At 34.3% G+C, this 12367-nt stretch overlaps 3 protein-coding genes across 4 annotated transcripts in view; 1 reads left to right on the top strand and 2 right to left on the bottom strand.

Annotated features, from left to right (window-relative positions):
* LOC109339500 (protein starmaker-like) lies at positions 1-4627 on the bottom strand. Of its 2 annotated transcripts, none has more exons than XM_019576955.1 (11): positions 4073-4627; positions 3929-3983; positions 3747-3846; positions 3381-3657; positions 3036-3095; positions 2807-2952; positions 1843-2425; positions 1548-1662; positions 1384-1433; positions 817-960; positions 1-403 (listed from the first exon to the last, which is right to left on the bottom strand). In XM_019576955.1, exons 1-11 carry the CDS (start codon positions 4541-4543, stop codon positions 173-175), a joined length of 2232 nt encoding a protein of 743 aa, XP_019432500.1. In that variant the 5' UTR covers positions 4544-4627; the 3' UTR covers positions 1-172. The 2 variants fall into 2 exon arrangements, with proteins under 2 accessions (XP_019432500.1, XP_019432501.1); XM_019576956.1 differs by having other exon boundaries at positions 3036-3089.
* Positions 4628-6442: 1815 nt separating this feature from the next.
* Positions 6443-8784, top strand: LOC109339490. The gene is made up of 3 exons (XM_019576940.1): positions 6443-6963; positions 7621-7974; positions 8065-8784. Exons 1-3 carry the CDS (start codon positions 6682-6684, stop codon positions 8581-8583), a joined length of 1155 nt encoding a protein of 384 aa, XP_019432485.1. The 5' UTR covers positions 6443-6681; the 3' UTR covers positions 8584-8784.
* Positions 8785-11488: 2704 nt separating this feature from the next.
* The window catches only part of LOC109339495 (glucose-6-phosphate isomerase, cytosolic 2B), an 8850-nt gene continuing 7971 nt past the window's right edge, over positions 11489-12367 (bottom strand). The window contains exons 22-23 of the mRNA XM_019576948.1: positions 12161-12268; positions 11489-11798 (exon numbers count right to left, since the gene is read on the bottom strand). Of these exons, the coding sequence (XP_019432493.1) occupies positions 11748-11798; positions 12161-12268 (159 nt within the window). The 3' untranslated portion in view covers positions 11489-11747. The remainder of the gene's footprint in view (positions 11799-12160; positions 12269-12367) is intronic.

The raw sequence follows: 12367 nt of genomic DNA, 5'->3' as shown, positions 1-12367 counted from the left end.
TAAGGGAGCTAGGACTAGCAGACATCAAATTTACAAGTCTTTGGAGATGTGGATATTTCATCCTCATCCATGTTAAACTTCAACTATAATCAGGGATTGTAAAGAAAACAAATGTTTAAACATAAGAATACGACCCAATTTTCACCTTGATATTATACATCAAAACTAGTGTCTATGTCCTACTTGGCTTCTTTGCTAACTTAAATGCATCAAATACTGATTCTTGTTGCTGAGCTTCAGCATGCTGGAAAGAATGCTTTGCATGAATTGAAGACTTCCTTAATATCTCCAAAAGCGATATACTTGACTTTTGTGATGCAGAATCCGAGGCAGTATGCTTATTCTGTGTATTTCTTTGGAACTTGGCAGAGAAAGTTTTTGGTACTTGACTCTCCCTTTGAATCTGTAAGTTGGAACGAAACAAACAAATTAACATTGGAAAATTGACCATAAGTTAGCACCATTGGTCAACTTCAGGAATAAAAGAAGCAACAAATATTGCATACTTTTGATGAACAAGGGGAGAGTAATTTAAATTTGAAGGATAAGCACCTTCATTAGTTAAAAGTAAATCAAAATCTCAATATACTTGCTAATCAAAGGTAAATATACTTTTCGTTGTCATTTTACACTATTGCTAACTTCAGAGGAGCTATTAGCCTATTACTACATGTTTGTTGTCAACATTAGTATCAACAGACTCCTGCTAAGGGTGAAAAACTAAAGTTTGAAGTAACGCCAACAATTTTTCAAAGGCACAAATAAAGTTTTATGACTTGTATACCACACTAGTTTTTTATTTCTGATAGTCATTACCGTATCTGGAGAGTCATCTGACATCGAGATTGAAGTCCTGCTATTGCTGTCATCTCGCTCAAATATAAAAGATCGGGCCTTGCTTGATGCACTCTTATGAGATGAGTGCATAAAATGATTGGAAGCCCGGCCAACAAAAGATGACTGCAATATTTATAGTAAGAGAAGTCAGCCATGGCACCTTAAGTATAGTTTATCACACTTATATTACTTATGGAAACACATTCCTCTTAACCAAATATATCCTTGATATTGGTGCCCAGTAAGCATAGACAAGTAGATTCATGTGGCTATTACTTAGGTGCTGTTTCTGAGTTGATGTTTGGAGAGAATAGAAATTCTTGGAAATCCTCTCACAAGTGAATTTTATTTTTCCAAGCCTTCCCTCTCCATAAACTCAATAGCAAACATATTGATGTGTCCCATATGGGGCACCCCATGATTTAAACAACAATGTTTTGGCTACCCCAAGAAGTATAGAGGACCTCATCACAAACCTTAATTACTTAATTGGGAAAGGGGGCATGGCATTGCTTCATCTTTTTCAATAGCTCAAACTATACCTACCTTCGATGATAAGTTTATGCTCTGTCCCATGCGCAGCATATCAATGGTGGCTACAATGTAAATTAATAGCAGAAAGTATTAGTATTCTCACAAACTAGAAGTGATTGATACAAATTATATCCGTTTTGGTAACTGCACAATATGGTAAAATCAATAAATCTTACAAGATGTCCTTCCTTTCCTCTTGGCATCAGGCACAACATTTAGTTTCTTTATGCGACTGAAAACTTCCCTGCTGCTTTCATCCTCAGCCGGCGACAAGAATGTAGCTTTCTCTTCCTGTTCCACAGTACCACATTTAGAAACAGCCAAAGTCACTTATTACTAAATTACACAAGAATAAATACATGGAAATACAAATATGCAATAGTCACGGTAACAATATCAAATATTCGAATAGAAGTAAAGTGGCAATTAATATCAGTATGCCACTACGGTTGCTGAGATGGAAAAACTCACAGCTTTATCAAATAGGGACTGTTTAGCTAGTCTCATCTCAGTTTTATTATCATCATCAGATGATACATAAGCATCATCTTTATCAGTAAACATCTGTGGGATCATCTGCTTCATCTTTTTCAGATTGATCTTCATAGAATCTGATGGAGCTATGTAATCTTCAGCTTCATCATCAAATTCATTCTCAATTTCAGTTTCATTGCTTTCTTCATCCCCTTCCTCTTCAACTGATGTTGATTCTTTCAACTTTGAACCACAATTAAGTTTATGTAGTATATTATCCATTCCAACTGTATCCTGTTGCGCAAGCCACTGCTGGTGGAGTTGGTCACGCTTTTCTCTATCAGTTGACTTTTCTTCAAATCCAGTTGCTATCAAATCATTAAGATCCTCAATGTCATCATCAACTTCATCTTCATTATCTTGGAAATGCTGTATGTCATTATCACTATCATCTTCCACTTCTGCTTCTTCATCAACAAAAGCCTTAACAGGGTCACCACTTGGAGAGGAAGGCACTACAACTGATCCATGTAAACGTGGATCTACATTCTCCTTGTCATTGTCCTCATCATCAGAAGAGCTGGAGAAACAAAGCACTTATTATTTTTTTTAATTTCAGAACAAGGAGGAAGCAGAAGTAGCCAGTCTGCAACTATGACAAATTTAAAATAAAATATAAAAATCATGATTTTTTTATAAAAAAAAGACAGTAGTCAACTGCATTATTCATTAGTTATAGTTGTGTCTTAAAAATTTCTCGATAGCTGTCTATGTTCTTTCTATATTTGTGTACTGAACCCCAACACTGAACCATAAAGTTAATTTCATCCCAAGTAAAAATCATAATTCCAACATTGTCATACATCAAAAGTAGTGACAAAGGATTTAAAGTACTGAAATTACTATGCGATGAATAATCAGTGGTACTGAATCTGAAGAATCCAAAGGAATAAGCACTTACACATCATCATCCGGAGGAGCAGAGTCAAAGTGCAAGTTCATTGCAAACATAGATGGTTCCTCAGACACTTCTTCAGAAGGGTTGTTGGGCTTCTCGTTAACAGCCTCATCTTTAGCATCACTTCTTTCAGAATCAGAATAGAGCTCCTAGAAATTGCAGACAAACAAGCAATTAATATATAGATATGAATTTGAAGGCAAAATTTCTCCTTCAATGGTTGAGAGAAAACCTGTGTATCACCAATAGGTGCTCGAAATGTGTGATCAGATTCTGAATCCCTTCCCTGAAACTCAAAGGATACAACTATTAATATCACAATCGCATCTCAACATGTTGGAAAATGGACTAATTAAAGTAACAAACAGATCTATATGCAATTATGATAGCTATCTTCACCTACGCAACAATTTCAATCATGTCTTAGTTTATATACTAAGATCACAGTTCTTAATATCTTAGATAAATAAAAAATGGTGATGGCAGATGCAAATAAGACAAACCACAATTAAAAAAATGGGTCGCGAAAATACCATGTGGATTTTCATTTCCGAAGCAAATGCATATTTTGACTTACCACAGGTGATGGAATGCTTTCACGGCTTAAGTCACCCACAACATCATTAGATCCATCAAGATGTGATGCACTCACACCGCTTTTCGCAGGTATTGGGCATGTAGGTGTTATTTTTAGTTCAATATCTTCAACTTTATCAATTATCTCCTCATTGTTGGTTGGTGAAGGGGAAGTAGGAGTTACTTCTAGTTCGACTTCTTCAGACTTATCAATTATCTCCTCATCCAGACAATATTCAGAATCATCAGTATCAGAATCAACATAAGACGAAATGGATCTGCAATTCCAAGTATGTATCAATATGCTATTGCTATCTAAGGTAAACAAAAAAACAACAAAAGTGTGTGCTAATACAAAATCACATACTTCTTCAAAATCTCCAATTTCCTCTGCCGAATCTTATCCAATATGGAAGAAATAGGTTTCTGAACCAGAGGAATAGGTTTAAAAGCTGCATCTCTAGTCTCTATACAAAACATAATGAATACAATCAGTATAACCTAAAACAAAATTAAATTAAAAAACACAGATTCTAATAATGTTTATACCTCGAAGAAGTCTTTGAGACTCAGCGCGAAGCTGTTTGAGATTTTCTCTTCTTTCCTGTTAAATCACATAAACAACAAATTAAGAAATCGAGAACGAAATGTATCACAATACTTCACTGAACCGATCTGAAAAAGCGTAGTAACCTTCTCAGCTTTTCGTTTATTGGATGCAGATTCTTTAGCAATCTTCTCAGCGCCACCATCATCAACTCTCTTCTTCTTTTTCTTATTACTATACTCTGCAGAGTTATCTAAACTGCGTCGTTTTCTCTCTAACTCATGGCTCTTCAGATCCGCAACTTCTTCCACCTTATCCTTTTCAATTTCGGTGGACTCAACATTTACGTCAAAATCCTCATCCACGGAATTGAAATCCAAAACCCTAGCCGCACCGGAACCATGTTTGTTAGGAAGAGGACTTAAACTTTCATGGTTTGCTACAGATCGAACAGTTAATTCCTCCAAAGTGCTATCGGAACGAAGAGATTCCAATTCATCAGAAGAATCGATGGAAGGAACGATAAGTGATGCTACTTTCTTCAAACGCTTGAGCTTTGGTTGAGGGAGAATGATGGGAGAAGAAGGAAAAAGCTGAAAATCGTCGTCGCTATCCATTTTTCTGATTATGGATTTTCTAACACAGATTATTTGGCTTCGAATTGAAATGGAAACAATTAATCATTCTAAAACCTAACGAAATGGCGCCAAATGCCTTCAATTTTTTTTTTTTATAATGGCGCCTAATGATATTGAAAATTGAATTTACGCGCCTACTGAAATTGCATTTATAAAATTTTATAATTTCCTTTTAATTTTTACTGTTCGTGTGTGTTTGCATTTGCACATTTTTGTCCTTCTGTTAGTTTATTAAAACTTTCCCCTTTCATCTATTTTACCCAAGGTTATTCGGACCGGACCAAACGGTCCAACCGGTCCGACCATCACCCGCTTAAATAGACGATTATGTATACCCTGAAAATCGGGACCCCTTTTAAGTCGTTTTGGGCTGTGGGAAAACTGGTCCAACCTAGTTAGACCGGGTAAAACCGGAATAACCCGGTTGGTTAAACCGACCGACTATAAGAAATTAAAAATAAAAAAAACAATGCAGTAAAAAACGTTACTGCACAGTGCACAATAATTCTTCTTGCATTATGCAAAACATGAAATTGACAAGTATGTAATTCACGTATTTTAATTAGTTATATAATATATGTATATATATAATATTATAATGTTGTTCGGTCCGATCGGACGGCCTAACCAGTTAGAATTTATATTTGACCTCTTCCGATTTGATGTTGGGCTCGGGTTTCACACCATTTTACCTTTTAAGTTTTTTTTCTCAACACAAATTCTGAAAACCAAAATACAATTTAAAATTACCACAAATTATTTATCAAAACAAAATTTAATACATATGCTTCCATATATATTGAAAAACAAAAAAATAGTTTCTATCATTTATTTTTTATTTATGAAAATATGTAAAGAGTAATAATATTTTAGAATTTAATGTACGTATGACTCGAACCTACTAGCTAACTCGGTTGACCTGATCATAATCGGACCTGAATAGGTCCGGGTCTCCTCAGGTATAGGGTTGAGTTTTAAAAATTAGGTTCGATCAATATTTAGGACCAAGTATGAGACACATATGACTCGACCCAGATTCGTCTCATGATCACTCGGTCACTATGTTTGCATATATCATTGATTCTAAGTTTTCTATCATATATACATGATTAACAATGTATATACATATATTTATTCAATTATGGCCATTCACTCATATTTGTATATGTTTATGTCGGGAACAAACGAACAATCAAATAGTAAAAGAGTATAACACAAGAGATTTGGTAATGAGGTTCGATCAATTATGCTTACGTCTCTGGGAGCGTTGAGAGAGGCTACCAATATGTATCATTAGAGAACAAATATTTGTTTTTTACTATTCCTCATCTCAAACTCATAACTTGTATTGATGTTATCTAGAGATATGAGTTATTGCACAACAATTTTGATTATGTATCTCTTTGATTGAATATATCATTGATTCTATAATTTTTTATGATATATACATGATTAATAATATATATATATATATATATATATCATATTTAACGAATTTAGGGTTCGATTCAAGTTTAAAGACTAATCAAATCAACATTATGAATTAGGACAATTTTGAGTGTAAAGCTGAATCCAAATTAAACAATTGACTCAATCAATATCATGATTAAATAAAGGAAAAATTTTACACGATCCAATATATACATACAAGTAATAGTGATAGGAAAAGAAAGAAAACATACTACCCATTTTGTGCATGCCTAAATTTCCCTAAAGAAAAAAAAACAAAGAAAGAAAGGTGAAAACTAAATATGTTGCATATAGCCAAAGGCATGGGCACAAGCCACCTTTCATTGCACCCTACCCCTACGCGTAAGGATCATCTAAGAAACAAAGAAAACTCAAGACCTCATCTTTGCTTTCATTCCTCTCTCTCTCTCTCTCTCTCTCACACTATAGCTACACATGCATGCATGCATTTTCATTCATGTAATATATCAATATCATTTTATCACCAAACCAAAGCCTCTTCTGGCGTAGGGTTTGTCAAGAAAGAAGAGAAAGGAATTCCATTTTTCACAAACGGATTCCTTTCCTTCTTTCTTCATCTTCTTGTTTTTTGTTTGTTGTTTGTTTTTCACTTTGCATGTGTGTTTGTGTCTCCCATATAAAGATAAATGAGGAAACTGTGTCCAAATTTTGATAAGGTAGATGGGTTGGAAACTGTGTTAGAGGTTCCAATACCTGAGGAGATGTTAACAGGAATGGGTACCAATGGTTTCAATAGGTGGCGAAATCTGAGGAATCTTATGAATGCTGCTCAAGATAATAGTAATAGTTCATCACTACCCTCAAATAATGAATTCATGCCATTGCTTAAGCTTGTTGGTGCTCCACTTGTTCCTCTTCAGGTTCAATCTGATCATACTTTGACTCGGCCCCTTAGAGATTGTTCCATTGTAAGCATTTCTATATCCACCTTTCAATTTCATTGTTCTCTTAAGATTAAATACATCACCAATATTCTGAGGTTGACCCAAAGAGTGATAACCAATAAGTAAGACATTTAGAATAAAAGGTACTCCATTTATGTGTAAAATTATTAGGGACTCAAGTTAAAATTCACCATTATTTAAGACATGTTTTTGAACTTGTCATATAATGAATTGGTGCATAGGCCATGTATGAATGAGAGTTTTAGATTTTTTTTTATGTGTTAGGGAGGATATACACGTGGATAAGATATTAATTGCTTTTGGGATGTGTAACTATTCATCCTAGCAAGTTTCGCTCTTAAGGATCAAACATTTGACCTTATACGATACATAAAGATCTAACGAGACATTATATTACTAGACTAACTCCTTGTTGGTATTTCAGAGTTTTGGGTTTTCTAGCCTCCTCTAATACTTTAAATAGCTACAATATACTGGTATATCAATTAAGCATGTTGTTTTTCTTCTTCCTAATTAGTCAACAATCACATATTGATAACTAGTAGATTCAGTAATATTTTGTGCACTTCAATAATTCTGTCACCTACATTTGAAGTTTAATATAAACCTGTTGTTTTTCTTCTTGTTTTATAAATAACAAAGGTTTGATTGAATGGGCAGAAAGATTCTACTGCCAAATACATAGTTCAGCAATATGTAGCAGCAACTGGGGGATTAGCTGCATTGAATTCACTGAAAAGTATGTATGCAATGGGACAAGTAAGAATGCATGTGTCTGAGCAATTGCGTCAAAATGATGATATTGACATTGAAAGCGTTCATGAAAGAGGAAAGGCTGAAGTAGGAGGCTTTGTGTTATGGCAAAAGAACCCGGATTTGTGGTGCTTGGAATTGGTTGTTTCAGGTTTCAAAGTTAGTGCTGGTAGTGATGGCAAAGTAGCTTGGAACCAATCTTCTTCTCAACCTTTTCATGCTAACAAAGGCCCTCCGCGACCCCTTCGTCGCTTCTTCCAGGTGATTTTTACATACCAAATAAACTATATCTTATATCAGCAAAGCCAAGATCATAAAGATTATTTTTTGATATGCGGTTTCTGTTATCAGGGATTGGATCCGCGGTGTACGGCTAACTTGTTCCTAGATGCAGAATGTGTAGGAGAGAATACAATTAACAATGAAGTTTGTTTCATGCTAAAGTTGCAAACAGATCAACATATACTTCAAGCACAAAGCACATCTCATACTGAAATTGTAATGCACACAGTATTAGGATACTTTAGCCAACGCACCGGGCTACTTGTCAAATTTGAAGACACCAAGTTGGTGAAAATGAAACCTGTTAAAGGAAAAGAGAGTGTTTTTTGGGAAACAAGCATTGAATCTATGATTGAAGATTATAAGTATATTGATGGTATTAACATAGCTCATAGTGGGAAAACTATTGCTACACTTTATAGATATGGTGCAGCACATAATCACAAAAGAATGATTGAGGAACATTGGAGCATTGAAGAGATTGATTTTAACATTTTTGGCTTGTCAATGGATTGCTTTCTAGCTCCCTCTGATCTTGAGAAAGAACAAGATGGTGCAGAGAATGCAGCACCAGTGGGAATGAGTTAGGATTTTGCTTCACTTTCCCTCCATTTTATTCTCTAAACTTCTCAACTATATAGCAAGTGTAAATACAACATGGGATGCTCCATGATTCTTTTTTTGTTGACAGGAAACTTTTTTTGGGTGGCATAAGAAGCATTTCATTTGAAAATTGTTCAGTTGAATTCATAATAATAATAGAATAACTGGATATTTTAAATTCTGAAAGTTCAAACATGATGACATGATTTTATTATTGATTAGAGGACTTCAATTCAATTGAACACTAATACTTATCTACATGGTCTGAATATAAAAAGCTATTTCCAAAACATCTGTTGGCAGCAACACTATGTAACTTGAGAATTTATCAATGAGTTCGTGATTAGGATCATATGATCCAAGGTTTTCTATGAGAAGCATCTCTACTTCGGATCTGGATTGCTTCAGGCAAAATTCTAGGAAACTTGTATCTGTCACCCAAAAAATTATAGTTAAAAACCCTATTGAATATACCCCTAGTTTATCAGTATTTGACACAATAACATACTTTACATACCCGTACCAAAAAGAACCACGTATCAGGTGACATATCGGTAAAAAATGGAATATCATGGAAACAACAAGTCAATCACCTATTATTACTTATGAATAAGAATTTAATATGGAACTACTGCTCTTGTCTCCAGTCTTTGACTCAGCCTTAATTCTGAATCAATCACCATCATGCTTTTCAGAACTTTCTGTTCAAAGAATCAATGTCCTAGTACTATATAATGTTGAGGACACTGTCCATGGTATGGTGTTATTTTTGGATTTGGATCGGGTGATGTCAATAATGGTGACTTCAGCGAATCCAAATTGTCGGAGGAGATATCATGTCTTAGGGTTAGTTTTGGAGATAGATTTTGGAGAGGGATGAATGGAAAGAGAAAGTTTGAGAGTCATGACATACACTTGTGATATGCTGAAGCTTTCTTTTTCCCTCACTTCCTCTCCAAAATCCAACTCTCAAACAAACCCTTAGATTCCAATCTCAACGAACCAGAACCTAAACACAATTCAAAATCTAAGTCATCCAGTCTTCACCTAACAACTCAAATTTGCCTAAGTCATCCAATAGTGCACATGAATAAATAGCAGATGCCAAAACCAACAAGTTTCAAAAAGTGGTATCATATACAATAATCAAGCCTATATATCAAATAGTTGCAAGCATAGTGTGGCATACAGAAGAGTTATGGCACAACAAAATCAAAATGGCACATATATATACTCATTAGACTCAAATGGTAAGGGTAGAAAGCCGAAGAAATGGAGTGATAAGGAGGTTGAAGGTTCAAATTTCAGTCACCATAAGATACTAACATTTGCTTATGGAGATAAAAAACATTATTATATATATACTCATTAGACTCAAACATAACAACAAAATGACTCAATGTTACAACTTCTGAAAGTATAGCTTAACCCTTCAATTTTCATTCTCCACTTTTTGATGACATGTATCTATCTCTATGACTTTTTTTCAAATCATGTTTTGAATTTGTACTCATAATAGTAAGCTATTTTGTGTACTCCTATTGTGTCCATTTTATTAAACAAAATTGCCACTTTACATGAAAGCTCACATGTACTAACCCAAAACAACTAATTGGTTGAATTCTGATCCCTACTCTAAGAGGACATTTACCTTACTAATTGGTTTTCCTTACTCGTTTATGCACAACAATTTTGGGCTTCGATGTTGAAAAGGGCTTGGATATATTTCGCTTGAGAAACAATGCAATGAGTTTAAGTGGTGTTTGATGTGAGGAATGTTTTTTTATTCCTAAGCATCATATCTTTGTATAATGTGAGAAACTCACTTTTGATAGAAGATTTGAAAAGAAAAATAATGATCAGGAAAGTAACATCCCACTAATTGAAAATGTGAAGTAGATTGACTACTTTGCAATCAAATGCATTTTTGACAAATGGGAATGGAACTTCTCCCATGGCATGCATCACAATAACAAGCATATCATTCTCTATGTTAAAATACAAGTACCACACATATCATATTCTTATGGTTAAAATAATTTGTAGGAAGATATATCATTTTTTATGATTATAGTATCGATAAATATTGAAATTTTAAAAATCAACCCCTAAACAAATTGTTTGGTTTGAATAATTCAAGTTTGGTCTGATTCCCTCAAGTTTTTAAAAATTATTTTTTGTCCTTACTATTAGTCCTTGTTATGTGATCACTATACTAGTTAGTAGTGATACATGCCAAAAAACAGTGGATCTTCATATTTTCTTCTAATTTCTCCTAGCCATCTCATCTTAATAATTCTTCCTTGAGAAATTCTATTTACACTCAGTGCAGTTCTACTCGCACCCAAATTTTATGAGTCTTGCACCATAGCTTCCAAAAATACCTTTAAACTTTACTCACACTCATTCCTTCCTATTTCCCACACAGAAAACCTTAACCATCTTCCCTCACACCAAAACAAGTTGCATAATTCACATGTAACCGAAACCAAAGAACACCCACTCAATCTACATAACCCAAGTTGTAGAGGAAACTCAATCAGCATAACTCACCAATTCACTTTTCCTTCTTCTCACAAGTCACACCACTCATCGCCACCATAACCACCTGTCACCACTATCCTCAACTCCCACCACTCCCTGCCATCCTCTTTTAAGTATGATTAGGACGAGTTAAAATCCTCTCCATTAATAGAATACAAATGCTTCAGAAATAAAAGGAAAAATATAACTTTCAATGACACATTTATTTATTTTAATTACGCTAAAATACACTTTTGGAGAAACAAGCACGAGAATCCTTGTTCGTCGACAAAGCCCAACCATCATCATCAATCATTACTAAACCAACTTAAAGTTTATCTCAAAAACTCTACTAGAGTTTAAATACGTTCCATATAATCAGTTTAAAATGATAGACTAGTTAAACATGAAAATTGGTAGGACTAACGCCATAGTCAAGATTTCGCTTGTGATAAAATAAGATTGAAAAGTGTTCCTCGTCAGCTCAAAATGAACTGCGTTTATAACACACACAAGATAAGGTCCAAACAAATTTATTATCCAAAAAAATGGTCATGCTGTGGATACTCAGCTGGATGGGTTTTCTTCTGAATTGTACATCAAAATAACAATCAGTGAAAATGTGCTTATATCTTCGGCAAAGAAGTTGGCAAATCCGCTGGGACATCTGAACTAGCCTGCAACGTGAAAATAAAAGTTTCCCCGTTAGTTCTACCCGAAATCTATATAGTTTAGTAAGCACTAAGCAACAAGTGGATTCAGTAATTTCCTACCAGCTGATAAAAAAAATGTAATCAATTAAGCATAAGGTGACCACATCCTCTAACTTTTATATTATTATTAACCAAGAAACTACTTATACAAGACATTTTAGATGTAGAAATATGAGGGTGGGGTTAGTTAGTTAGTCTTTAATATGATTAAGATACTAAGTAGACAACATTATTTTTTTCTCAGGAATAACATTGTAATTATGTTACTAGAAAATATGTATCTTTCCTCTTTTTATTCCTCCAAGCAGATCAAGGGATTTCCATACCTGAAGATATCTTGTCAACAATGCTGTAGTACTGAAATTAAAGCCCTGGACTGGTTCTGCTTTAGTGCGAGATGCATGCAGTTGCTTTCTGACTTGAGTAGCCAATGACTGCATTAACATCGTTAAATATGGTGAGAAGAACGAAGACGAATAAATAAAAGTAGAACAAAAACTTGGACTGAAATTGCATATATATATATATATATA

Source organism: Lupinus angustifolius, unplaced genomic scaffold, assembly GCF_001865875.1.
Source record: "Lupinus angustifolius cultivar Tanjil unplaced genomic scaffold, LupAngTanjil_v1.0 Scaffold_78_8, whole genome shotgun sequence".
Classification (NCBI taxonomy): domain Eukaryota; kingdom Viridiplantae; phylum Streptophyta; class Magnoliopsida; order Fabales; family Fabaceae; genus Lupinus; species Lupinus angustifolius.
The sequence above is the reverse complement of the archived record's forward strand: the minus strand, read 5'-3'. Positions and strand labels throughout refer to the sequence as shown.

Bases quoted from the DNA above. Each gene is read 5' to 3' on its own strand.
- LOC109339500 (XM_019576955.1), bottom strand. From the start codon at position 4,543: ATGGATAGCGACGACGATTTTCAGCTTTTTCCTTCTTCTCCCATCATT. The intron at 2,953-3,035 runs GTTTTCTCTCAA...TGCAATTTCTAG, and splicing joins CACCTATTGGTGATACACAG to GAGCTCTATTCTGATTCTGA. The intron at 404-816 runs GTAATGACTATC...TCCAACTTACAG, and splicing joins CAGATGACTCTCCAGATACG to ATTCAAAGGGAGAGTCAAGT.
- LOC109339490 (XM_019576940.1), top strand. From the start codon at position 6,682: ATGAGGAAACTGTGTCCAAATTTTGATAAGGTAGATGGGTTGGAAACT. The intron at 6,964-7,620 runs GTAAGCATTTCT...TTGAATGGGCAG, and splicing joins CCCTTAGAGATTGTTCCATT to AAAGATTCTACTGCCAAATA. The intron at 7,975-8,064 runs GTGATTTTTACA...TTCTGTTATCAG, and splicing joins CCCTTCGTCGCTTCTTCCAG to GGATTGGATCCGCGGTGTAC.